The sequence below is a fragment of the Cephus cinctus genome, unplaced genomic scaffold (assembly GCF_000341935.2).
Source record: "Cephus cinctus unplaced genomic scaffold, Ccin1 Ccin1_scaffold0007, whole genome shotgun sequence".
NCBI lineage: Eukaryota > Metazoa > Arthropoda > Insecta > Hymenoptera > Cephidae > Cephus > Cephus cinctus.
The window spans coordinates 474,521-501,592 of record NW_014332758.1 but is presented as its reverse complement, the minus strand read 5'-3'; the positions used below and the strand labels follow the sequence as shown (position 1 = coordinate 501,592).

At 39.0% G+C, this 27,072-nt stretch overlaps 3 protein-coding genes across 5 annotated transcripts; 2 read left to right on the top strand and 1 right to left on the bottom strand.

Moving 5' to 3' along the window:
* The first annotated feature begins 543 nt into the window (after positions 1-543).
* Positions 544-6,008, top strand: LOC107267023. Its single transcript, XM_025084967.1, has 6 exons — positions 544-1,106; positions 1,444-1,744; positions 1,836-1,920; positions 1,984-2,824; positions 4,174-4,228; positions 4,323-6,008. The coding sequence occupies exons 1-6, from the start codon at positions 1,049-1,051 to the stop codon at positions 5,467-5,469; spliced, it is 2,487 nt and encodes an 828-aa protein (XP_024940735.1). The 5' UTR covers positions 544-1,048; the 3' UTR covers positions 5,470-6,008.
* Positions 6,009-6,421: 413 nt separating this feature from the next.
* On the top strand, positions 6,422-7,940 carry LOC107266976 (insulin-like growth factor-binding protein-related protein 1). The gene is made up of 4 exons (XM_015738125.2): positions 6,422-6,586; positions 6,658-6,856; positions 7,347-7,647; positions 7,736-7,940. Exons 1-4 carry the CDS (start codon positions 6,444-6,446, stop codon positions 7,903-7,905), a joined length of 813 nt encoding a protein of 270 aa, XP_015593611.1. The 5' UTR covers positions 6,422-6,443; the 3' UTR covers positions 7,906-7,940.
* Positions 7,849-22,455, bottom strand: LOC107268174 (prominin-1-A). Of its 3 annotated transcripts, none has more exons than XM_015741000.2 (18): positions 22,323-22,455; positions 21,652-22,029; positions 21,532-21,587; positions 21,086-21,261; positions 20,781-20,968; positions 18,667-18,762; positions 16,181-16,383; positions 12,899-13,034; positions 10,836-11,006; positions 10,329-10,428; positions 10,078-10,272; positions 9,628-9,850; positions 8,833-9,132; positions 8,586-8,744; positions 8,332-8,462; positions 8,195-8,245; positions 8,070-8,119; positions 7,849-7,989 (listed from the first exon to the last, which is right to left on the bottom strand). In XM_015741000.2, the coding sequence occupies exons 1-17, from the start codon at positions 22,336-22,338 to the stop codon at positions 8,092-8,094; spliced, it is 2,607 nt and encodes an 868-aa protein (XP_015596486.1). In that variant the 5' UTR covers positions 22,339-22,455; the 3' UTR covers positions 7,849-7,989; positions 8,070-8,091. The 3 variants fall into 3 exon arrangements, with proteins under 3 accessions (XP_015596486.1, XP_015596409.1, XP_015596327.1); XM_015740923.2 differs by having other exon boundaries at positions 7,852-7,989; positions 8,054-8,119; XM_015740841.2 differs by having other exon boundaries at positions 7,980-8,119.
* Between the last annotated feature and the right edge of the window lie 4,617 nt (positions 22,456-27,072).

Genomic DNA, 27,072 nt, shown 5'->3' with positions numbered 1-27,072 from the left:
ACAAAACCTCATCTTTATTTGTTTTCCTCCGCCTATCATCCTGATTAGAATTATTAACAACCGACATTGGCTCGGACCCGTCTAACTCAGACGAGCTATTATTATTAACGATCGTTAATTAATGATTTTGATTTACAAATGCAATAATGAAAATTTATGAAAGATGAGGTAAAACTTGTACTTACCTGGCGTTAAGTATGAATCCACTACAAGGAGAAAGAAAGCTAAAGTGTATTGTAATGAAAATTTCAATAATAGATGGTATAATTTCTTGTCTTCCGTACAACACGACTAGGAAATGTCGATTAATTACTTCAATAGTGAGTCTGGTTATTAGAAATACGTTTAATTATATAAAGAAAATTTTTTAACAATAGGTGTATAGCACTTAACAGACGACTGAAAGACAATTAATTCCATTTTGTATTTTTAAAGTAGCTTATAGCTTGATGGATCAAAGGGTTTCGTACCTTAATTGTGTCTACACATAGTTGTTTAAGCTTCTAAAAAACATCTTCCACGTCGTATTTAGAAATTAGCGTATTATTTTATTGTGCTATATCAAGTTGCAGGTACGTTCAAAATTATTAAGGATATCATTTTAAACGTCAGAGCTAACGAAACGTAGTGCATACATATTATTGTGAGGTTAACTCATCAAATACAGTAGACCAAGTGAAGGTGGCCCTGTGCATTTAATATCTATGAGACAGCCAACTGTGGCGCATTTGAGCTGATCGGCCGTATATTATTATCAGAATGCTAGAAAGGAGAACTTTGCAACGATTAGCTGTGAAAACAAAAAAGAATTACCAACCTTGGTTCCTTTGTTTTTGATTCCCGAGTTGGTTCAAAGGAATGCTGGGACACTCAAGATGTCAGGTAAAATCCTGCATCCCGGTTATGAATCTGTTTTTTCGATAAAATGCAGTGGAACGACAAATCAGAAAAATGTAAAGTAACTTAAAGGGTACGTCCATATTTTGGAACATCTACTGTCATAATTTCAAAGTGAACAACTATATTCGCTGCCAAAAGTGACATTGCCATGTCCTGCTGTGAAGGAAAGGGTGGACAGGAACGTTTCCCAGGAACAGGATGTTGTGGTTAGTCGAACGTTCGTTCAACTCTGTAGATTTGACATGAGTTCAACTTTTATCGAACTCGATTTAAGTTTAATAAATATCCTTGGGATCTGCAGAACAAGAAGAAGATTGTATTATCTAAGCTAATAAAAAATTTGCTGTAATTCTTCAGTTAGTAAAGTAATCCAAAGACTCTTGAAGGATATCAAATATATCTATAATACAGAGATTCTCAAGAGGGCTGCTCTGCTTTCATCTCAGTCCTCTTGTTGAGGATTGAAGAATTAAGGATCTTCTTTCGCAGACGTCACTCCGACAATTTTTGGTGAATTGAAATCCTGTTTAAATATCAACACAGGCTCGAGTTGTGCCGGCTCAAAAACTGGATGTACTGCGTCAGAACCTCGCATCCGATCATGCTTGTGTCAAAGCAACGTGGGTTGTCTGGATCGTGCTGATTGTGGTGGATTTCGTCCCAGCGGCACCGCCGCCACCGGAGCTTGTCCAGGACCATGTCAATGCGCGGAGGAAGAAGCTTGGAACCGGAACATTCCACCAAAGCCCAATTGCGAATGGCTTTCAAATTTCTGTGAATTACGTCGGCAATGGAGTGATCATGGCCGCCAAGAGAATTGTAAATGCTGCAACTGTCGGTCATGGTAAGAAATCTTATTAACGAAAAAAGTTGAGAAAATTTTTTAAAATAATGTAACTTTTCTAAGGAATTTTTCACCGTTATGAATATTCTAGTAAGATTGCTGCTCCATGCCATCCATGTGCGCCAGCACCACCAAAATCTTGTGCCCCGTCCACACTGCCACCAAACGATTGTCAGGTACGATCTTCGAGACCAGAGAGAATTTTTTGAAAAAACTCGACTATTTTTGGAAACCGTCAGGAATGCTGCGATGGTCGCCTAGCAGGTGGAGCTTGCGGTTCACCAAGTATTACATCCTGCGGTTCACCGAATTTAGAAGAGTTCAGCCCTCTACGATCATACGAAGGATGTCCACCTCCTGGTTGCAGTAGTCAAACAGGAAAGTGCCCACCGAATTTTGCTGCATGTCCTCCACCATGTCCACCAGCTACACGCTGCCCAGTGGTAGATCCTTGTCCGATACCCTGTCAGATTCCGAGCAGTTGTAAACCCTGTGCCCCATCGCCTCGTCCAATTCTGAAGAAACGAAGTTGCTGTCAGTGCATAGGTGGTTCCTGCATGTGTCAACCGATGCCGAGGAATTGCAATTGTCCACCTCCGATTCAAGTCGATGCCCGCAGTGATCGGGAATGTTCCTGCGATTGTCCATCCGCACCAGAGTGCGCGTGTCCACCTAGTGAACGAAGATTCCCGAGAACAAAGGTCCGGTGTCCAAACGCTAAGTTATGCTGTCCCATGCCAAGACTCCCACCAGGTCCCAAGTGTTGTTGCACTCAGTGTCAACCTTGTTTACCTCCACCCTGTGATCCCTGCACGTCTACCAAATGTCGCACTGCACTTCCAAGAGTGAAACCATGTCGATCCGAATCTCCCTGTCCACCAAGATCACCTTGTCGACCTAGTACTCCACCTCCAGTACCATGTCGTCTGATACCGCCATGCGCATCCTGTAGAAAAATGGGTCCACGGTGTCGCACTCCAACACTTTATCGATGTTCGACTTCATCGCCCACAAGATCTCTTGCCAGGTCGTCGTCACCTGGTGGTTCCAGCACGTGTTCCACACCATGCAGAGGATCAGGTCAGTCTCCATGTAACTGCGGTTCTAGCGATCACGAAGGAGATGGAGATGATGGAGAGATTGATAGGGCTTTTCAATGTGATTGTGGGCCTGGTGGGAGAGGCTGTGCTACCGAATGCGATTATTGTTGCTCTTTGAATTGCACTGATGCTTCGATACCCAAGTCCATGCTTCTAAGTCCAAGTAGTACGGAATCTATAATCATTGACGTTAATTACAATGAAATTTTATCTGATAACACTATATTACTTAATCAGAAATCTTCTAAAATCGTTACGTCCGAACCAACCGATGAATCTATACATATGCAATTAGAAAATGACTTACAGACTCTACCCGTGGTATCTTCTATCATCGTCGATAATGAAGAAGCCTCTAGAATCGATGGTTCACCTGGTCATGTCGATTTATTGACAGTTCCTGTAAAAGGTTCAATTATGAAAACTACACCATCGGTAGCACAAATTGGTCCTGTCTCTCCCCGGCCATCCCCTAAATCAGCCACCCCTGTAGCATTGCGACGGGATGCTGCAGAGGCTAATCAAAGAACGATCGATAAAGTTCCTTCCCCTATTCGAAAAAAACGAAAATCAGGAAGCGAACTTGTAGTTCGCGATCGGCAACGATTCGCAAATGGTGGTCCATGGGCCACAAAAATTATTCCAAAAATTAAATTATGATTAGAGTCGCGGACAAAATCGAAACAAAAATTATTAGCATAAGAAATTCTTGCGACAAGCAATAGCGGATAAATCCAGTAGATACGGGAAAAAAATGAAACTAATATCCGAAAATTTCGTAGGTTGTTAAATGATAGCGTAAAATCCTATAATAAGAATTTCCTTGTAAGATAAAAACTGATGGTTGTATGTGCCCTTGTGACTAAAGGTGTATGACGGTGTGGTGCCTCCAGTAGGTGGCGGCGACGTGGAACCAATATGCACTTGCACCTGCGTCTGCAACTGCAACTGGAAATGCAAAAGGGGTGGCTGCAATTTAATCTCTTACGTTGGAAACATTGGCCGCTCGATTTTCGTGCCTGGTCCACTCACCCTCATTTCCTTCATCCTGCTGATCCTCGTTGCCGTTACCTGGGCTTCCGGCCTCGCCCTCTACCACCGATATTTCAATGTCAAGAAAGTATGTTCGAGATTTTCAGGTCGATGATTAAATGATTTTTACGAACATATCAAAAATTGTATAATTATTTGTAGTTCAATGGTTCTACCAAGTCGTTATTAGCTGTGCTGACTAGATATTCCAAAGACACTTGGGGGCTGTGTAATAAATCTTAGAACATGTTGTATCCGTTTCTTTATGTATATTTTGTATTGTTTGTATTCTTGCAGAAATTCAAGCGGATGATATCGGCTTTAAGGATTCTACAAAAATAAACAAGAAAAGGTAAGTGATTTATCCTTTTCCCAAAGAAAGTGATTGGTTTATCTACTCTATAAGACTTTTAATTCATTAAGTTACATTTCATTGTTTTTTGTAGAATCCCAGCATCGCATCTACAGTCTTACAATCACAATGCCGGAAGCTCTTCCACGTTTCAGAATAATTGCAATTTCTATCGTTTGCCTAAGAAACCAAGTAACTTTCAATGCCCAATATGTTTTTCGGTACTTTCTTGGCCGTGGCTCCCTCCATTTCTCAGGGCTCCACGTAGTTCATCCGCACCAGCTTCTGCTAATTCATCCACACGCATCCAAAAGCATATCACACTCCCTGTTCGGAAATATTCAATTTTGTCAAAGCATAAGAATATGTCTGACAGTAATTTACATGGCAAGTTTTTTGCAAATCCTCGAAAAATTGATCATCTTAGTTGTTTTAACAAAACAACCAAAATATGCATACCGACTCGTGCCGTAGATCAACGATTGAACAAATTGGTGAAAAAACCAGATGCAGAATCTTTTGTAAAATTCGTGGAATATCAACAAAATTCCAAAACCATTGACGACCATTCCCATCTTATTCCAATCGATCGTGAAGAATTTGCAAAATCTCATGGGCAGTGCATATGCGGATATGACGGCATGTCCTGCGCACCTGATTGTACCTTCTGCTGCGCTTCGAAATGCGCTGCAGCAAGTCCTAAATTCGATATACCTTGGAATTCACAGAATCAAGATTTTCAATTGAAACCTGTATCGTCCTTGGCTGCACATTCATGTGAAACTTCCAATAAGGATACAATAAGAGATAATTTTCCAAAAATACAGTGTAGATGTGGACCTGACGAAAATTCCTGTGCAGCTGACTGCAATCACTGTTGTGCATTAAATTGCACTTCTGGTAATATTCGTTTACATGATCAACCAACTGACAACAAGTGCTTGTCCAAAGGTCAAGCACATCCTCAACAATGTGTATGTGGCTTTAATAAAATGTCCTGCGCCTCGAATTGTGAATTTTGCTGTGCAACAAATTGCACCACTCAGAGTACTTCACGTGATAAAAATAGACACACGGTTATAAACAAAATTAACGAAAGTAGATCAAATACAGTTTTGAAGTGCGAGTCACTCTTATCCACAGACTTAAATACAGATAAGAAACAAATAGAAGAGCGTATCAAGAGAAGTGTACAGAGTCCGGGTAACAGCAAAGTGAAGATAAATATAGGAAATACATGATCTTTCATCATGCATAAAAGTTAAATATAAATTCAATGAGCGGTTGCGTTCATGATGTCATAATGAATGTACTTTTATGTTTAATATTTAATACTTTTGTAAATCGCAGCAAAGTGGAATAAATATATAAAAAATTGTGGTCAAAGTTATTATACAGAATTTAAACTCTTACTAAAATGCACTCAAAATTTACTATCCCGTACACATTCCAAATACCTCAATAACGAATGTTACTAAACGTTACATGCCAATGTAAAACACTCTCTGCCTAACTTGGTGCACCTACAGAGGAATGTGAACAGGATGAGCCGATAGGTTATATTACACGAAAACATTCACGAAGCAAGTAAATAAAGATAATTGAAGTAAAAAAAATGTATCACAAAAAAGTCTTCTTACACGGTGTAATCGCAAAATATAACAAACAGAAAATATAACTTTCACGATATTTATTATCGCACTTATGTTCTGCAGATAGTCCACCCACGAGTTCGATATATTTTTTGACAGAACAAAAAAAAATAATGTTTAGTAAGGCACACATGCCACTTTATGTAATATTTGTTACAAAACATGTATACATATGATTTTGCACTGAATATATTTTATTTTTATACTTTAGCATGTTTTTTGTTAAGGATTGCAGTACTTGCGAATTGTCAAAAAAACACATTGAATTCGTGGATCGACTATCAGTCTTATAAATAACTGTAAATTAGTCACCAAAAAGTACAGCAACTGCGTTCGTTCTCGCAAACTTTCTCGAATGATCAGTTTTTTCCTGATCTCTTTGTAAAGACGCATCACAAATTAACTAGCATGAATTATCTACGTCTGACACTCCTTCCTCTTCGTTGTATTGTAGACCCGTAGAGTCGCGTAATACGGGAGAGTAATCTCATACCCTCTCCCTGCTTCCCTTGTCCATCTTCGTGGGTTGGACGTGTCGCGCTTGGCTATTCTCAGTCGGTGAAATGACTCGTAGGGGAGTGTTCCTGATACTATTATTGAGCATTACTAACAGACAGCAAGTGAAATGTCTTGTGGAAGAAAATGTCGTACAGAACGTAACCACGAAAGTGCAGATCGAGGGTTGTAATGAGTGTGCAGATTACAGGTGGGCAAAAGTACTATTAAAGTAAAACAAAACGAATTATCATTTTTTAAATTTCTTTGACATAACTTCAGATGCCCCGACGACCCTAGTAAATGCCTTCTTGGTTCTGTTCCTGATTCTTGTGAATGTTGTGCTGCTGGTATATGCGCCAGGCTCGATGGGGATAGCTGCTGGAATGCCAGTATTCCCGAATTGCTTCCCAAGAGTCGTAACGAAGGATTCTGTGCGAGAAATTATCTCTGCCAATTACGTTCTGATCTTCACGAAGAGGTATGGTAATCAGTCAAACTTTTGAGAAGGATTAATCTGATTGCTTGGTGTAGCTTATAGTATCAAAGGTATTTACAGTAGTACATCTTTTTAAATATTTTAAATGTCAGCAACATTGTTTTACTTAATATTTTTTGTCTGATACCTTACACAGAATGATCTCATCGAAAATTCTGTGAAAATTCTGCTGGTTCTTTAAGCTTGATAAATATAAATCTTAGGTATCAGCACTGTTTTGGCAGTTCAATTTGGCAGACTACAAAATTGCTTCATTTATTTACCGCAATAATGAACTCCCACACTCGTGCAATAAGTTGTAACGAATCGTTGAGACGGATGGTGTCGCTGACCCGTGATCTCGTCACTTCGTTTCTCACGGTGTGGGTTGGACAGTAACCGGCATGCAATCAAACAATCAGACCGACTTTATCTATATAGAAGTTACTGCCGTGTGCAAGTCGATTCTCAACTAACTAAAAAAGATGTGTAGGATGAAGCAGAAGCAGTTTGCGTCTGCATGGAGCAGAGTCCGGCCTGCGGGAGTAACAATGAGACTTATCCAACTCCCTGCGCCCTTCACGAACATGCTATGAGGCTCAAGAATTCATCCCTCAAGCTTCAGCATTTGGGACCATGTCCAACTCGGCCTTGGATACTAACTGGACCCAGAGACGTTGTCTCGACTACCGGACAAAGAGTGGCGTTAAACTGTGAAGTCAAAGGATTCCCCGTACCAGACATTTCTTGGGAATTTGATTCAACCCTCGGGGACATGGTATTAAAATTACCAAGTGCGCCATTTGAATAGTCCGTTGCATTCCAAATAAGAGAAAAAAATATAGATAGTAATCTCGTATATTTTACTTTCACTTTATGCAGGTAAGGAACACGAAGGCGTTGTGAGCACAAACGATGGTCCGGAACCCTTGATGAAAACATCCTGGATGCAGTTGGTTCGTATGGAAAAGCGTCTCGTCGGGACGTATCGTTGCATTGCCAATAATACTATGGGGGAAGCTAGTGCAGCTGCATTCGTCTCCATGTTGTGAATTAGACTAAAGACGTTGAAAGGTTGCGCGAAATGTGCTAGAAGGATGAGACGAAACTCAAGACGTCCAAACTGGTTCACTATTCTGTGGGATAAAAAACACTTTCATCGCCTTAGCAGTCTTTTATTTATTCGAAAAGGTCTGTTACTTTTGTATGCCATTACTTTGGCCCTCGTTTCTCTTGCATCACCAGCCATCCTGAGGTGGTGGTGGACTGAAAGTGGATGTTTCCGCGCGATTACGACATGCACTAGAATATTTTAAATAACGAGATAGGTTATATACTTACTCCGGGGTGCGCCAAGTTTCCCGATCTATAACAACGGTGTCGGGGCTCTCGCTAGAAATATCGAAAATAAAATTGCAACATTGCACGAAGCGAGGACTATGCAATTATAGTGTACTATGGGAATAAAAGGTACTAACGTTCTTGAGGGTAGGAGGGCAGTTTCCTTGTCGGGAAACTGTTTTCTGTACACCAGAGCCAAGCAATGAGCCGTAGGGGTACTGAGTATCATGACGATGGCGCACAAAAGTGTGGCGAACCAAAACCCATTCTAAAATGTATATTCCCATGAGAATATGGTAAGGCGAACGTGGTTTCAACACACTGTTTATATCTTTTTTTCTTTCTCTCAAAAATAAACATCGCATGTCACTGTAAATAACTTAATACGTACCATAGGGCCTAACACGTGCTGACAGAGTAGCAACCTCAGGCCGTGAAGAATGTCCCATAGAGGTCGACATCTCGCTACTCCGGATCCCATTTCTGCGAGTACGTGACTGCGCCATTGGTCTAGATAAGTGCTTAACCTCTCTATATATAATTTTGTATTCTATGAATCAAAAACGAACTTTTCATTATAAAGTGTTAAACAAATTTCGCATAGAAATCAATAGAATATAGGAGGTAATTGGACGTACCAACTGAGCAATGATTTCACCTCGATTATCAATGTAGTACTGAATCGTTTTGAGATGCGAGATCGACTGATTGACTTGTCTCTGCAGAGGCAGCAATTGCAATTCCAAGCCAGCGAGTTGATAAACAAGCTCATCCTGCATTTTCATTAACGGCTTAACTTGCCGCAGCAGAAGATTTCTCATGGAAGAGGCGATAATCTCCAAGTCTCTCGCAGTTCTTTGATCCTTCAGCTGCCGTGCTACGTTTACCACCTGGTCGGACAGAGCACTTAGGTCCCTGTTCAGAATTGGTCCTTGAATCTGTGGACATCGCAAGGTTACGACAGACCTTAATCCCTTTGTCGAGAAGTGTCTCTCCTAATCCTTAAATTCCTGGTAAAACCGATGTGGATCAGGAGTTATACATCCTATAGATCCTGTGGACCCTATAGATCCGTCCAGTACTCTTCGAGGTTTCCTTTCCTTCTTTACTCTTTTTCCTTTCCTCTACGTTTCTTTCGACTTGTGCCAATAGCGGAAATGTTATTGAAGTCACAGAGTGGGTCGACGATGGAAGGTGGACGAGAGAAAATGAGATTGTCATTCGGTTACTAAGGGTGACAGACCCTTATCGCTAATGACACGACGCTTCCTTACGTGCGATAAGACGATAAGAATGAGGATATCGACGATAAGACGGATAAGACGGATAAGACGATATCCTCTATTGAAGTAACGCGGAAAAAGCCACCAAGATATTTTTAAGTATCTGAAATAAGCATTCTCTACATTTTCATTAATGTTCCCATATCATACCATAATTCTATGCTCGGTAAGATTTGGTCCGCAGGCGTAAAGGAGACTCTGCAAACGCTGCTGCAAGTTGGGCGTGAGAATTCGCAGTCCCTTGAGGTCTACCCTAACTCTTTGAAGAGCTTTGGACAATCCTGACCATGTCCAATGAGCCGTCAGCTGTTCCAACTTCAAAGAACTTCCCAATTGGAACGCCGGATAAGCTGCTTCATTCTGCTGACACTTACTACAGTTCGGGAAATTTTTATCATTGATACAAACTTTTCGTCTTATCCCTGTAGCTTAACTAAACTCATGATAAGATAAGTAGCTGTGACTGGCACGTACCAGGCTTGTGATGATATACATATTTGTAAGCATTTACTTCCTAATTACTATGCCTCTCCAATGAGCGTTTCAGTCACATGAAAGAGGATTATTGGCAAGTAGGCTTGCTAATTTAGCACTACTTACTTGAATAGATCCTTCAAAGGGATACTTAGTGGCTTTCCAAGAAAGGCTTCAGTTTCCAGGATGGCCTCTAATGCACGAAATTCTGGATCGTGAAGCGGTCGACAGACCAGCATCTCTGTCTGGCTGGATACGGCGAGGCCTGTGAGGAAGACCACCCACACGACGATGGAAACGACACAGCTCGTTAGCACTCCGCTAAAACGAAGCATTGTTGATTCATGGAATGGCTCGTGCTTGATCGATCACCTTACCACAATAGTGTCGCCCGAACTTTTCCCTCGGGTGTTCCGCAGCGGCAGCACAATGCCCCAACCAGGAGAGACCAGACAAAGAAGACACAGAGGATGGTACCTGAGAAAATGAAAAAGAAAGAATTTTGCGTTCTTGCCTTGCCCTCATCGATCCTTCCACGTGTAGATAAGCTATACAATTATACATATATAGTATACGAGAGGTTAGGCGTTTGTATCCTATTACCCACGGCTTCCCTTTGTCACCCGTAGACCCCGGGCTATGCCACTAAATTGGACCGAACTTTGAATGCAATTTGAGCCCCGAACTTTTATTCGGTTTTGAACTTTATCCTAAAAGGTACATACGCCAGTTTACGCCGTTAGGCTTTTCTCTAGAGGCTACTTGATTATGCATATGTACGATTCGTGTGTACTTGCATACTATACAGGTTCCATAACCAAATTTTAAATTATTAATACCCGCAAGTTGTACACATATAATTATGTACATCTAATTGGACATACCTAATCCGACGAACCATCTGTGTTCTTCAAATATATTGATATAAGGTATCACGTAATTTGCTATCTTTCGGGCTGATTTAAGCTGCTTTGCCAGTTCAGTATTGCTGGATTCCATATGCTTAGCTTCATCGATTATTTTGGCACGCACAGCGTTGATCTCCTGACGAATTTCTAGGAAAAAGAAAAAAATACTTCACCGGCCTGCTGAAGCATTTGGATATCCATTGAAAAGTTTCGAGACCACGTGAGGATTCGTACAGAATCACCGTGGAGAAGAGTTTCATAAAAAAAGAGACTCGACTCTCACGTAGGTACTTATCATACACTTTGGCTTGTCGGGCAAAAGCTTCACGTCGATTTGTCAATGTGATTTTTTTTTCTCCTCAAATAGTAAAACACGATATGGATTTCACATTAGCCGTGATGCTCGTGGTGGTACCACCCTTCCTAGACGACTCACTGACTGCGGGTGGGCTGTATGGGGTTCGTTCAGAAAAGTAGAGGGGAATACAGAACGCGACAGGACACCTTGTCAACATGGGACATCCATCGCATCAATCACAACGAGGTCCAGAGTCAGGATGGACATTTGAGCGATTCTGACATGAGCAGAGCACATCTCTAAATATTTTTCCATATAGAAGGGATGATGAGACGTTCCACGTCTCAACATTACGGACAAGAAAAAGTCCTCGTCTAGCAGCTACTCGTTTATCATCAACAGGCACATTTTAATCGTGCATAAATGGCGCGGCAATTTTTTTTTCTAAATTTTCTTGCACTACCCTTATTATGCTGTACAGATTATCCATCTCCCCAGCGAAGCTGCTAGTAACTCATTCCGTTCTCTTACGATGCGCGTCAAGGACCATCTTGTGAGAGCTAACAAGAAACAAAACTCCACGAAGCGCAACATGGCCGGCAGACGAGCAAAAAATGATGAAGACTATTACTATTATGCCAGGGAAGCTGGGATTGCGAGGGTCGAGTCACAAAATGGCTGAGAAACGGAATGCTCGCAATTGTCAGAAAATTAATATCGACTCATTGAACTCTGAAGCTCTAAAACTACTAGGTTCGCTCTTGGCTTGGCAAGACTCTGTGAATCTTAACGTTCGTACCCGCTGACCTATTTTAGAAAGAGATAACGAGCTCAACATTTTTCTTATCTTCCATGTATCATCTTGTCTTGTCTTTGTCCTCTTCTTCATTCTTTGCTTATGGTATAATTGAACACTGATGCATATACGGAGAGAACTTTTCATTAATTTCTTGTAGAAAGTTTACGATAAAAGTTAACGTGGAAAACAGTGCCCGTCGTACAGCTTGGCATTCCCTCATCGTTTATCGATATTATAGGACATTTTTAATTAATGACAGAAGTAAACTTAACGATGTACACGTTACATCCAAGTCAAGTAAAAATTCGTCCTAAAAAAGTTAAAATTTATCTTTCTTTACTGAGCAGATATAAAAGTATATAGACTTTTTTTAGATGATTGCATACATTAAGTAAGGTATAAATTTAAGGTTTGCTCATTTTTTTTGGCCATTGCATTTTAGTTAAAAAAATATCCCGTGCTTTCAGTTTTAGTGTGTCTCGTTGAACTATTTAAAAATTAGCCGATGTTATGTTTGATTCGCTCGCTTCAGTTATCGATCAAAGTTATCAACTGTACTTGATTGTAACCCATTTCGTATTGACTTGATATGTGTCGGGACGTGATGCCGGCGTAACAAATCTTCCCTCGGAAATATATATTCTCAAGGTTTCCACTCCTTGGACATCGAATTTGAATGTTCTGCAAGAGGGCAGGTTTCTCACCCTATTCCTCTCAACCCAACTGCTACCAGCCACAAACGTGTGCTTCCGCGAAATACATTGCCTATTAATCTCACTCAACTGTCTGATTTATGGAAGTTAAGGAAAATTCAAAGTATCGTGTGGTTCAAAAGTCACCGAAATGCAAAATCTGTGACGATCATTCTAGAACCTTAAATTCTAAAGCTCTTTCAGATATGGATATATCTTTATTGTTTAATTTCTCATGGAGATGGCTTACGATTGCGAGCGTCCAATGTCGCTCTGGCGACGTGGTGAGGTACGTAGAGATATTCTCCACGAGCTTGTCGACCAGCTTCAGTGAGATTTTCTCGTCCAGTTCCGCGCAGCCGAAGTAGACGATCATCCCTAAGGAGCTGAAAATTTAACGAGATCTTTAGCTTTATGTTAGAGCTTTTCTTTCCCAGTTTGTTTTTAGCGTTTAAACATTTTAATAAAGATAATTAATAATAAAAAGATACTCCTATGCTTTGCATCTTGTCCCATTTCCATTTTAATCAATTTACTTATTTTATTTAATATCATTCCTCTCTCTTTCTCTCTCGATCTATAACAACCTGTTTCTCTATAATTAAAATAACATTCCAATACGTTTTAGGCAGTACGGGTTACGGCAGTATGTATCTACGTACGAGTTTTCATCCGCCTAAACGCGTCGTTCAGAACAAATGCAAATCGCGGGTTCTGTGTAAAGCTGCTTCGCGAAGCTAAGTTGTTCCGCCAATATCGGTGATTTTTCAACAAATGCGCTCGGACCATGGAGCAATTGATATTCGCGTGATCTGTCTATAGCATGTGCAGCCTGGTCGATGTCGTCAAAAAATAACATCAAGTGACGGAGACTCGAAGTTTTAGGTGCGTACTATTTCCGTTGGTGTCTCCTTCTAATTGGTAAACTCTGAGCTTCTCTCATTTGAAAACGAATAACTTTCCGACAAGAACAAGATTATTTTCGTGATCTTTGATGCTCGCTGAACACGGCCATACTCTGGAAGTGCATGACTTTTGAGACGCGCTGTATATATCCAATAGCAAGTTAGGTAGCAATGACTTCAAAGGTATGGATATATCTATATACTTCCATGAACGAAAATAACTTCTTCGTGCAGCAAAACAAATTGTATATGTATAATAAAATCCAACGTTTGTTTCTATCTGATTATTTCTGATCATATTTAAAGTTTTACATTATGAAAATGTAGATTCTATACAAATGAGTTCCCTTTAAAAAGTTTTAATGAACTCATTTATGGATTAAACTTTTATTTGGAAATATTATTTATATAGAATTTACATTTTCACAGTAAATTTGTGTAAAATTTTTAATCCGAGCAGATATACCTTCGACAACAACATGAAAGTTTTGAAAGATTTTTGTTTGAAATCTTATTAAAAATATAACTCACGCGATCACTCCAGTTTGATTTCGAAGAGCACTTTGTATAATGAAATTTAGAAATTGTAATAATTCTAAGGTTTCAATATAAAGTGCGTAAGTAGATGAAAAGTATTACTAATATTATCGGGGTATCGGGGTATTATATAAGGATTATAAGGGACTTCTATTCTGCTAAATTGGTGAAAATAAATAAATTGAATGAATTTAAGACCACTTTTCCTCCAAACTCATTAATTTCATTTAAATTCACATTTGTCCAATGAAAAATTGAAACATAAAGAGAAACCCAACTAAAAAATTTCTCATTCCATGTAATTTTTTACGTAGAATTTTTTGACCTTTTATTCCTATTTAAGATTGTACCGTCGATCCACTATATGTGTTTAACAAAAAATGAAACATTTTTTTTTCCACCATCCAAATATCTGCAATACCTATGAACGAACTTTATAAGAGTAATCTCGAATAATTTTAAATGAAGAAGACTTCAACGTTCATCAATTATTTGTTTCGTAACAGTCCTAACGTGAGAGTCGTGTGAAATTACAGATGATAATCTGAATCGAATTGTTTAAGAAAAGTATTAATATCCTGAACAAAATGTATTCAGCTAAGTAAAGGGCTGAATCTTCTTTCACAGGAGTCTTGTAGGACTTTTATAGCTTTTCAAGATTCAATTTATTCACTGGGACGACGGCGGCCAATGAGCATATTCAAAGATGGCGCTGTTCGTGCACAGAATCCTTTTTGAATTTTCACGATAGATCGAAGGTTTCATAACACGTGGCAAATTGAATGGATTTCAATGGAATATAAAGGGTAAGCAGAATAGAAGAGCCAGGCAATCAGTGCATTTCATTTATCTTGACCATTCACACCTATCTAGATCTATATTAATCCACTACAGATTTTATATTCCGTCTTCCCCACTACGCTATGTACGTCCTCTGAATTTCCTTCTCATTCGGCTGCCTGTCCCTGCTTAGTACGTAATGTTCAGACCCTGATCCCCGCCTAAGTAAATATTTGAGCGTCCAATTTATGTCGTCGTTGAGCCCAGTGTTGTTTGAAATTCTGTGCAAAATTTGGTACGAGCTATACCGAGTGCCTGGTACACGAATGTGATTATTCATTCAATCCGACTTTCCAAGAAGATTTTGAAAATTCTATAAATTGTTGAGCCGACTTACGGGTTCCATTCTTGCCATTTTTCAAGTCGAATATTTTTCATCGATCACAGATGGAATCGTGAGGTTAATCGGGTCGTGAACTCCGCGCATTCTTTGGTTGGTCTTCGAAGCGGAATGAACTCATCGGGAAGGATGCGCAAGGTAAAAAAGACTCCAAGAACTTTACGGGTGTCGTGATTTATTTCCTGGGACCAATTAGGAGAGAAGGAGGTCAAACCTGTAAGTTTCAGTCTGTGATAGAGAGGATGAATTAGGGAGAAATGGTACTTGCTCGAAGACGAGGGTGCAGTAAGAGAAAGGACTACATGAAAGAGTCCTTGAAAAGTTATCGCTGCTCTTCGTCTAATTTCATTCTCTCTCATTCTATCGAATCGCGGGTATAATAAACTTTTGTCTTTTTTGTCCACTTCAGTTCGTCTATCTAGACACCCTATTTCTTCCTTACGCGACCTGAACTTTTATATGACCGTTAGATTCGATCAAATAAAACGAAGGAAAACCGACCAAGTACCCGTAACTATTTAAAACTCGGTCTGGTACGTCGAAAGAAAAAAACTGGCCAAAATAAAAGAGATATTAAAATATTAGGAAAAAAGAAAAAGCCTATAGGCAAACTCAGGAAATTGACTTTTGCGATTTGCGTTCCTTCCCGTCGGAAACGTTGGTCGCAGTCCCTTCGGTCTGTAGTCGGAAACGCAACCGGAAATCCGGTGAGCGACATTCGTTCGTTGCCTAACGGAAAACAAGTGTCGTTTCCTGTTTTTTTTTTTTTTTTTTGTAAGATCCTTCTCGTTTGAGGTTCGTACATGAAAATAGATAGTGTAAATCTAAAAGATGGAAAATAGTGTGAATGGACCTCTTGATCTTAATAAGGGATTAAAAGGGGTTAAATAATTGTCTCCGGCTTATTCACCCGGTCTAACTGGAGGGCCAGGTGAAGTCCTGATGGGTTGAGAATGGCGCAGAGGGGACGATCCGGGGCTGGACAATTCCTCGCAGCCGCTTCCAGCTGGCGACGTAGCTCATTCGCCTCACGACTCAATTCCTCCCCTAATTCGCGAGCTCGTTCGCCCTCCTTTAGCAGGGCTTCAGCCCTCAATGAGAGTTCCTGGGTCCCTACAAAACATGCGACTCAATTTTCAGTAAAAGACTGATTGGCCTTCGCGCTAACTTTTAATCTATAAATAGACACATCACAAATCTCTATGACAAATTATGATCCACTCCTACGTTAAATATATTTCAAAAGTTCAATTTTGTCTATGAATTTCAATGTGAAAGAGTCCCCTAGATCTCAAATTTTTTTTTTCACGTGGATCAAATATAAGTTGCTGGCTTTTAGTACTTATAATTATGAATAATAAGAATTTTCAAGAATTAATTATCTGTCTGACAATTAGCATAAAATGAAACAACTTTGAACTGCATAAAATTACAGTGTTCAACTTGTCTCAATTGCCGGTGAAAAGTTAAGCGCTACTAGGTAGATACCTATTGAGGTTGTGTACAGTTTGAACGGAATATTAGGTCGCACTTACTGTTTAAGCAGATAGGCCAAAATTTATTGTAAAAGGAAAATATGTGCTACAGCAAAGCTGTAATATCAGTTCCAGATCGAGGTGACTCTTTTATACTGCAAGCCATTACTAGATGGCCTCTGAAAATAAAGCCGACGGAACCACCCGACCATATCTATTACGAACACGCTTATTCCCAGCATGATTAAACTTTTCTAAGAAGTTTCTCGGCCAGTTTGCGAGAACAGATTTCTTAGTGTTGAGCATTCCTCCCTTCTCAGAGTACGACTCCAGGAGTTGTTCGTGTGCCATTTACCAAGCCCGTCGCCACTTCCTTACATCTTGTCAACTCCGAGTAGGTAACGTTGGCGAAAGTTTCCAACAACTTCGTCTACCGACGTGCTATCTGGCGAATATCGACACGAGTCTCCATTCTCTATTGCTAACGTACCACTTCGCTCCATTTATCATGCGTTTCCATCAGCCGCTATCTAAACTACAAATGACAGACTATTGCACTGATCGATTCAGCTATTAAGGAAATAAGCTTTAAACAGACTCCATCAGTGAAGCAAGAACTGAAGCGAAGGGACAGTCGAGCGTAGAGGGTTGTCCGGACACAAGATAGAGCTGCTATCAGGTTGCTGTGTACTAATTCAGTTAATATTCAGTTAGTAACTCTGTCCTGTGACTAAGTGATACTGCGACGGGGGTCACTTAACAGGAGAGTTCACAAGACCTACTCGATTTATACGACTAAGTATACTGAACTTACCAACCCTAGAACTGCCGAGTGACTTTTACCCGCAATTAACTTACACTTCTCTATTTAGACATGAGCCGTTTTTACGGTGGAGATGAACTTTTCCAAGTGCTAAATCTCGAAGCTTTACTGTCAAGGACGTCAGCGTCGCTTTTCCTACCTCAGACAGTCCTTTCATTGCTTGAGACCTCGGAGGGCAAAATATTTTTATACTCTTAGTCGTCTAGCTAGTCGGAACGAAACGCCAGTGAAATCTAAGAAGTAATACTTACCAACCAGCAGACGGAAATCTACGTCGGTTTCTTCCGGTTTCAAGTATTTTTCAATTGGTTACTTTAGTGAATTTACTTCCGAGGAAATAGCAGTACGACAAAGTAACCTCACTAGTACTTACGGTACTCCTAATTGGGCTAATTTTAAACTGAAATTCCTATGTTCGCTATTGATTCGATATAAGGGCGTTACACTGGTCGTTAATAGTTGAAAAGACGAAGGAAAGGCTTTACTTACTTAGGCTTACTACAGCTTTCGGTACGTAACTTTAGTACATATGGATTGTATGTACAATTTACTAAATCTACTTCAGATACAGGAAGAAAGAATTGAAAAATGATTTAATGCCATGCATAGATGGAATCTTGATTAATATACTCTATGTCCTCAGTATGGGAATGTTATTGAAAGTCGATAACGAAAAGTGCTGATTATATCCATTAAAAGTGCAACGAAATTGCAGTGATCGTTTTTCAAGAAGTTTCAAATCCATTTGACACACTAATAAATCATGAAGACACTCCGTTAGTCATGTCAGATCGATCGAACAAGTTAGAACACTGGCTATGCTAAATTGAACGGGTAAAATTGATATGAGAATAGATAGGTACCTACCGTTTGAATGCTAATAATGCGTTTCAATAAATTCATATTTCCCGCGTTGCGCATGTGAGCCGAGTTGCCTCGAACATGTAAATTTCTATTCGAATGCCATCTCATTGAATTAGATGAACAGGTTCATGGTCCCGCTTTCGGTGCTGTTTGACTCTCGAGTCGTTATCAATGGAGATTACATTATATATGCATTTCATAGAGTACCGCGAATAAATATAGATGCTATCTTACCATTGGCAACATCTAAAAGTGCATCCAAAGCAACATCAAGTCCCGTTTCGGTAGAGAGCTCTACCTGAACAGGTTTACCAAGTAGTTCTTCGACATCTGAAAAGAAAAGAGAGAAAACTTTAAATCTTCATAGACAAGAAGTCAATTTATACAGATAAATACAATAAGATCCTATACGACCTAAGAACACCGTATCTCCTCGCACTCATAATGATTTGAATACGCGTTAGTGATATATCCAAAATCAGCCTGAAACTAGACATTGTAAATCTCATTACGTCGATTCGAATTTGCAATCATTTATTCAGCCACTAGCGTCCCTAGTTATCAGAATCTGATAGGGATTTCAACCAGTAGCGATGCACAGCGAGCGTATAATTTAAGCACAGTTACCTACACGTAATGAGGCTCTACAGAGTGAGCCTCTATTCTCGTTCGATTCTCGTGCCTGAGCAATTTGCTTCTGACTGGATCAATTCGCCAAGCCAATTAATTAACCATTTATCGAAGCAGTGGTTTGCCATTAGAATTTGCCAGGACGTCGTATAAGCCTTACTACGTGTCAATATGGAATTTGAACTTTGGTATATCAGACGATCGCTTTCGAAACTCCTATAAGAATTTTTTAAAAGCAACGTGCATTTCGAGTTATCTGAAATTATCTATAGCTATATAGCTATTGGTTATATACAAAATTTGGAAACAAAGTGGCGGTAAATCAAATATTGGCGCGTTGTTCCACAGAGACGCCTGGGGCTCTTATACGTACAAATAGTTCAGCACTAACCTAACCTCTAACCCAACCTGTATCCATCTCGCATCCTGGTACCAATCCTAATACACACCGGTTATTAACATCCGTACTGTGGTACATTATGCCTGCATGCTAGACCCTGATAGTATTCATTAGTCAGCTATGTGTCTTTGGTTCGTATGAACTTCCGTGATGGGTATAGTAATATGGCCGCTCGTAAACGCTTAGGGTCTGTTTAGTCAATGGATACGGAGTCACGGATGACGTGCATTAGGTCGTCCACTAAAGCTTCGTCGTATGTATACCTGTGGTGTGGATATGCTTCTCAGAGTATGAGGGTGACAAATATGTATATTATACAATAGCTACGTAATATTCACTCGGTGCGTAATGGTAGCGAGGTCAAGTGAACGAAAGCGAGTCTTCTTGTACGGGAGATAAAGGGTTGCTTTTTTAAAATATTTTTTGGAAATCCAACCTGCTTCGTAAGTATACACGTTATACATTCTATCCACTACCCTTTACTGAGCCAACTTTCCGGGCTACGCAAGGTTCCGGCTAAAATCTGTCCGTTAGTCTTCAATCCTGGAAAGAATCCAAAAGGGCTTTTTTCGTGGACTCTTCGTATTTGCAGGAAGTGTCAAAAATTATTAACCTGAAAGACGAGGCTATACAGCTATAGTTATACTACCGAACATGCTAAACAAACATTCCCGTATATAGGCATAAATCTATGGGAAAGAATGCTCGGGAGATGCTTCGCAATCCTGGCACGCATCCTCTCTTGTAATAGAATTGCAAACAAACTCCACGCGAGCGACCCACCACCCGTACAAATAGTATTAAAGTATACATGACCGGAAGTTCAAGGCGCTGTCTGTTCACTAGATTAGCATTTTTATATTTTTGTTTAGGAAATATGCTGCGACTTTTTGTATCAGCATAATTCATTGTTTTCATAGTGGCAAAGGGCTCATTCGTTCTCGCTTACACAATATTCTTCAGTGTACCAGTACTCTTCCACTTTTTCATCGCTGTCCTGCAGTAACTCTATCAAACAAATTTTAACATAGAAACACTGGCCTGTACCACTTGACTTGTATCATATAGGTCAAAGCAGTGTTAAAGAAAACGGAGAAAAGTAAATATATGGTTCGGGCAGGAAATGAACTGTGTAATACATAAGAGGACTAATTTTTATATTACTAAAAAAATTATATACTGTTAATGGATTATCGATCGATGCTACTACGGTTCGAGTTCAATGTATAGGTTGAAACCCCAGAACAATATTTTCTTTTACTTCAATATTTTTTTTTGAAACTGTCAAATATTTGCTAAGGTACAAAAAAAGACTCACTGTCCAGATCTGCCAATATGGCTTCAGTAGCCACATCGAGACTCCTCGTAAGGCATTTTCGTAGTTGCGTAGTAGATCCCGTATGATAGTCACCGAAATCCTGAAGAGCAGTTTCCACTGCCAGTGGAATCTTTTCGATACCGACTCCGATGGCCTCGTTGCAAACAGTCATGGTCACCATGCACAGGCTGAAATTAATGTTTTACCGTTAAAGAAAATTGAATGGATTCTTGTGATATTGAATTAATTTTATAGTGCTTTTACCAGTCGTTTTTCATTTTTCTTTGTTTGTTCACTGTACGTACCCCAATACGAAGGCGAAGACTGACAAGAAAAATGCCAGGAGTCTAGGATGCTGCGAGGGCTTGTAATCGTCTCTGATTGGACGACAGGCAAGCCAAAGTTCCGTGCCAGGAATCACACATGCCAACAAACAGCATACACCCACCAGGGCTAGGAAAACTGCTTCTATATGTATGAACTGAAAAATCAGAGAATAACTATATAGGTATACAAGTATACTAGGTACTGCTCTGTTCCATTGCTAATGAAGTTATCTTGATGTGTGCAGACAGAAGCCTACGGCGTGTTACGATATTCATACTTAATTCAATTGTATTATTTTATATGAGTCAACAAAATGAACACACGAGAATAGATTTCAACAATGAAAAATTCTATTAACTATATTATATGGCACAAGACAATGAATTATATAAAATGAAATAAGTGATACAAAATTGGTACTGACCTGAGATATGAATTTTGAGGTTGTTACACGGTTGTCTATGGTGTCTCGGAGTAAATCTGAAATTTTTACAGAAATTAGACTGAATTATTAACATTTTGACATTGAATATCTGCATTTTACCCAAAGGGATGTCGTATGGTTGTACGATGGACAATACGCTTCTGAGAAAATGGAAGATGAATATTCCTCTTTCGAAATGGAGACCAGCCATTTTGTAACGCTCGTCCGATGGCGTTTTCGGAAATATTAATTTAGGTTTTTGCTCGTCCCAGTCCTTTGGCAATGTAAGCGTCTTCAAGTGCGACACGTTGACATTATCTTTCGTCTCGTCGGCTATTACGTCATCGAAAACTGGCTCGACATGGGCACTTGTGTTTATTGGATGAAATATCACGAAACTATCGGTGGTGGTTGAACAATTGTTTGAATTCAAGGAATCGAATTCGATCGTATCTTGAGATACGAACATTTTTAGCGATGCGAGAATTAACAGTACTCCTGAAAGTTGGGAAAGCAGTCGCGCGTTGGCAATTGGCACTAGTAATTTCTGAACTTATTTCTCTCCTTTCAGACGCAACTTCGTTACTGTATTCGCAAAATGACCTAATAATAAATTTAATGTCCCCTTTCGATTTCTCTGTCTTAAGTTACCATTTCCATCGTTATTTTCAAATAAATGACTATGTATTACACAATAAAGATATTTATCTGCCCGTGCCGATGGCGCTTTGAAAAAAAAAAAGAAAAAGTAATTTGTATCTTATATTCATAAATGAAGAAATTGCCAGTGCCTTGGATTACAGCCATTTCGTAACGGTCACTTTTGCTTTCACTGGTTGTTCTCTATAATTACAACTGGCAATGGAGCACTTTTGTTGAACCGTGTCTGCGAGTAGACTGTTTCGAGGGTCTGTAAAGGCTTCCACGAAGCCCTACAAACACAAGTGTTGTCGAACCCCCAGCAGCAAGGGAGACCGAGACAGAATAGGAGAAGTAACTAGGTTATTCGATATAGGAGCCCCCCTACAATTTTCCAAGTAAATTACGCGACACGATTCGAATTTATAAGGAAATCGATTCCAAGAATAATTTTGGTCCTGCATACGTAATGACAGCACGTGCAAATATTACAATAAAAGAAATATATATCTTTCGACGCCAATCAATATGTTTACGACGATTTTAAAATGACATAAAGCGAGACGTGGATTTATTGCTAAAAAACTTACTTAAGCAATTTCAGGATCTCTCATCGCAAAGGGGAATACGAGGGGGAACTCTATTATTCTTCAGCAGGATGCCAACTTTGTTCATACCGAATTTTTTAGTACAAAACTTGTCGATGGTGTAACAAACTTTTGTGTAAATCTACAGATAGTAGTACAATGTTTTGTAATATAAACGTTGTTATAATTTCTTTATGTGATTTTAATGGTTACATATTAATATTGTATCTGCGACAAACGATTGGCAGACGTGGCAACCACGTGTTCAGTCACGAAGCAAAACATTTTTTATTTCTACATTTATTTATTAATAAAATTAATTAATGGTGTAGATGAGTCATTTGAATCTTGTACTGGCACATCCTAACAATGCATCTAATATCTCGTTAATTTGTCACACAGGTAGTTGGTTATATTTTTTCATTCATTAGAATCCTATAACAAAAGCTTCTAAATATTCATCCGCATTTTCATATGCATAAGAGAGTAACTTCTTGACAGTTACAATTTTGTAAACGATGTAGATGATTAACTTGAAATTGGCGTAGTAAATGTGTCTTCTATTAATGATTCAATGGTACAAATTTCAAATGATTTCGTACCATTACAGTTTCGATAAGATCAAAATTTTTAAATTATGACATATCTAATTTATTTTTCGAGAGAACGTCACACTAGGACTTTTCGTAAAGGTTTTTTTATCATATCCGATTTTATACACCTATGGTTGATAGTATACAAATTTCGCGGGCAAATTTGCTCGTTTAAATATCCTCAGAGTTTCACGGGCCTTGACTTCAAATTTTAAACACAAGTGACTATGGATTTATCTCGGACGCACACCTTCTATAAAAATGCGGAGTATAAATCGGTCAGTGCGCGATGAAAGAAGCTCGTTATCTCGTACCTTCCGTGAAAGTTTATATGTCTCCGTCAGGCAGATAAGTTTAACGGACAATCCCTCGTAGACACGTATCTACGTTAACCGGGTCGGAACGTGTGGAAAATTCAGGTTTAAAAGTTTACGAACTAATAAAAAGAAGAGGAGACCGTTTTCGTTGACAAAGAGCGAACCACGTCATAGAGGGGTTTGCTCCTTTTTTACTCTAGCCGAAAGAAAAAGAATCTCTATTGTGCTTGAACTTTTGTGTACATACCGAAACAATAGCTAAAGATTTTTCTTCCTTAATACCCAGGCGTCGACCCTCTTTTCGATCATCATAAAGAGCCACCCTCATACTCTAGGTACCTGGGTAATCATTTTCCCAGGAACCTTTCGCGTTGCTGAAATCTCTCTGAGTGCATGTCGCCCAGTGGACGGATTGACTTTATCCAATTTTTTTACTTCCTGCTAGCTGGCAAAATGTCTCCTGGGAAGAGTCCCATTGAAAAGGTTCTTCGATATACGGTTGAGTATCGGACCTTAGCCCGAGGCTCGGCAAAGTGTTATTTAGTACAGTCTACCTCTAGATTTATCCAAGAGAGAAGAATCTAATAGGATTCTTCCTAGGAGATGGACGTCTTAGGCCCTAGGCACTTTAGACACCTACGTATACCACGTGATTCAGTAGTTAAAGATATGGAAGGCGAAAAGGCACTATAGTCACACGTACAACTAATGGTCCTCGAGGTATGTAATCAGAAAAGTTTTAGGAAGACATTCGCAGGCTTAAGGAAGCTTAAGGTGGCCATTTCGTGTCCTTCTAATCCATCAATTATTTGGCACAGGACAAGCTTGACGCCTCCCAACACTGATCCCGTTAGCAACGTCTTCTACGACCAACGAAGGCGGAATCTGGATAATCTCATTAGCGACTTCGTCGGATGATTTCTCGAAGCGTTATAGACGGACTTCGGATACCAAAGTACAATGGACGTCAGTGCGAATTTTTATCCGACGAATTTTCCTAGTTTCACTACTACAGTCAAGGAAGAATATCGAGTGTTACGAAAGTTAAAGTTTTCGGAAAGATTTTCCGTGTACCATAAATTCCGATATCCACGTCGACTTATGAAACTCCGAATTGGGTTCGCCGCTTGAAACCCGGAAAGTAACGATAACGCGAATTAAATTAATTAACTCATGAGACTCGAAAGGAGATATAATTTAACGAAGCTCTTCCTGACTCCTAACTTCACGTAGTTCGTGCTCAACCGGCACTCTGCTTACTTTTCGCTTCGGTATCGTATCCATCTATCTTGCGTAAGAGTAGTCTAAGGTGGTTGCTGTGAAAGTACACGTTTCTTAATTTTCGCAAAATCTTAATGAAAACAAGCAGTATATGTATATTCCGGGTTCATTCGGTTCTCTCGTTCGTTTACTCCAGTGGAATGTTTCTGCAGTTTCAGATTCCATTCAGGATCGTCTCATTTGTATTCATCGGTATATCGTATGCGCGAGATCTCGCGGCTAGAATAATTCGGATGGAATTTGTTTCAGTATCCACGTGAAACTAGCGAAGCGCATTGCCAGCTTGTAGCTAACTGATGGAAATCTATGCGTGAATGCAATCATGCATAATGATTACTTGGTATTCAATTATCTTATGGTGTTTCAGTTTCAATTGTCCTTAGAAGGTTCTCGAGAAGTTCTATTCAACTGATTCAAATATTATTACGAATGCACTTGATTCATATAGTATGTTTTGAAACTTTGAGAATAGGAGCTTTGAGGTGTAACGTGCTAGATAAGCGGATAGGAATATGTGTTAGATTTAAGCAGAAATCAAGGAAATCCTACAAAACTAAAACACGTAATGGAACGAATTTCTTGGGCAATAAGAATGTATTTTGTGAAACTTCATAACCAATTTACGCGTTTCTACTTTTTCTTTTCGTCATTTTTACATGTTACGATGGTTCGTATGGGCATAACTTCAAAACGTTCAGTTTCAAAATAGCGAATCTGCCAAATCATTTTTTTGCGACAATCAAACTTATGTGAGAAGCAATCGCATGAAGATCTTAAGGCGAAACTGTTTACTCTAAGTTTCTGCTTTATAGACTTATTAATATAACGTTATAGATATGGAGAAACTCCATTTAGAATACTTGACCATAACGGTAGTGTCAATTTGTAAAATTTTATATGCTCGTTTCAAATATAACCTAATATATATAATACAAATATTGATTAATGAAGAATAAGCAAATTTCGTATCTAAAATATAATAACATCTTTATTCTAGATCTAAATAATATGTATTTTATACAATTAATTATGTACCGTCATTTTTTACAATTTAATTATTCTCTCCAATATATTGTGCCATGGATACACCATGCAAATAATTATGCAATCAACTACCTCTCAATATTGAACGAAATTATTTTAGAAGTCAGGAAATCTCTTTCTCAATTTTTTGTCCCTTTTATTGAGCTACACTCAATATGTTTCTGTAATTCTCCGCACGTCTGCAGCGCCAAGTTTGCAGCAGTCTGTCCAGTATGCCAGATAGCAGGTTCAATGCAACATCCGATATACGTTATAATTTCTAGTTACATGTTTCATGTACTATTTACGTTAGATTGTTGAGAACCAAATATAGAAAATATCTGATAAAAAATGCACTCTAAAACAAACTCATAACATAAATGTAGTATACTCTCCTTGTTTAGTTTAAACAAATTTTCTTCACGTCCATACGATTAGACAGTAAACATCCTATTATTCAATATTAAATAATTAAATTAATTTGTTTAATTACGCTTACGTATTACGGCAATTTTAAACGTAATGACGTGAGTCTAGTGTCGCTATGATAAAAAAGGATAAAGATTGTGAAAATCACGTCCGGCTAGCTGGGGCTAGCATCGTGCAGCATAAAGCCAGTAATTAGGAAACCTTTTATGAAACGAGAATACAATTCTCTTGTTCCTTAATATATCTTGTATAAGCAGCAATGAGTAAACGGTAAAATGCATAAACAAAGAAACAAATATTATCTATGAATTTGAACGAAGGAACAGACGTAAGACAAAAATAATTTTTTTTTCAATAATCCAAAAGGATGAAAAAATTTCTGTCACGTGACATTTGTTTCAAATTTATTTTCGATATTGCAAGGTACATGACAAAGCATTAAAATATTCTCAAACATGTAAAATATAAGACACAACAATACGATCTCATTCATAAATCCTCTTTCCTTGAATATACTGTGAACCTTCAGAAGCAGCAAATACTTTGTACCAAACATCGTGAAATACAATAACTAACCATACACCCACTATGGAAAAAGAATATAAAAATTGGCAAAATATAAGAGGATTTGTTATTTGTAGTCTTTTATTATCCCAAATAACGAATACGCAA

Bases quoted from the DNA above. Each gene is read 5' to 3' on its own strand.
- LOC107266976 (XM_015738125.2), top strand. From the start codon at position 6,444: ATGACTCGTAGGGGAGTGTTCCTGATACTATTATTGAGCATTACTAAC. The intron at 6,587-6,657 runs GTGGGCAAAAGT...ACATAACTTCAG, and splicing joins AATGAGTGTGCAGATTACAG to ATGCCCCGACGACCCTAGTA. The intron at 6,857-7,346 runs GTATGGTAATCA...AAAGATGTGTAG, and splicing joins GTTCTGATCTTCACGAAGAG to GATGAAGCAGAAGCAGTTTG.
- LOC107268174 (XM_015741000.2), bottom strand. The intron at 21,262-21,531 runs GTCAGTACCAAT...CTGATTTTTCAG, and splicing joins CCTCAAAATTCATATCTCAG to TTCATACATATAGAAGCAGT. The intron at 8,246-8,331 runs GTTAGTACCTTT...CGATATTTCTAG, and splicing joins GCCCTCCTACCCTCAAGAAC to CGAGAGCCCCGACACCGTTG.
- LOC107267023 (XM_025084967.1), top strand. From the start codon at position 1,049: ATGTCCTGCTGTGAAGGAAAGGGTGGACAGGAACGTTTCCCAGGAACA. The intron at 1,921-1,983 runs GTACGATCTTCG...GGAAACCGTCAG, and splicing joins TGCCACCAAACGATTGTCAG to GAATGCTGCGATGGTCGCCT. The intron at 4,229-4,322 runs GTAAGTGATTTA...TGTTTTTTGTAG, and splicing joins ACAAAAATAAACAAGAAAAG to AATCCCAGCATCGCATCTAC.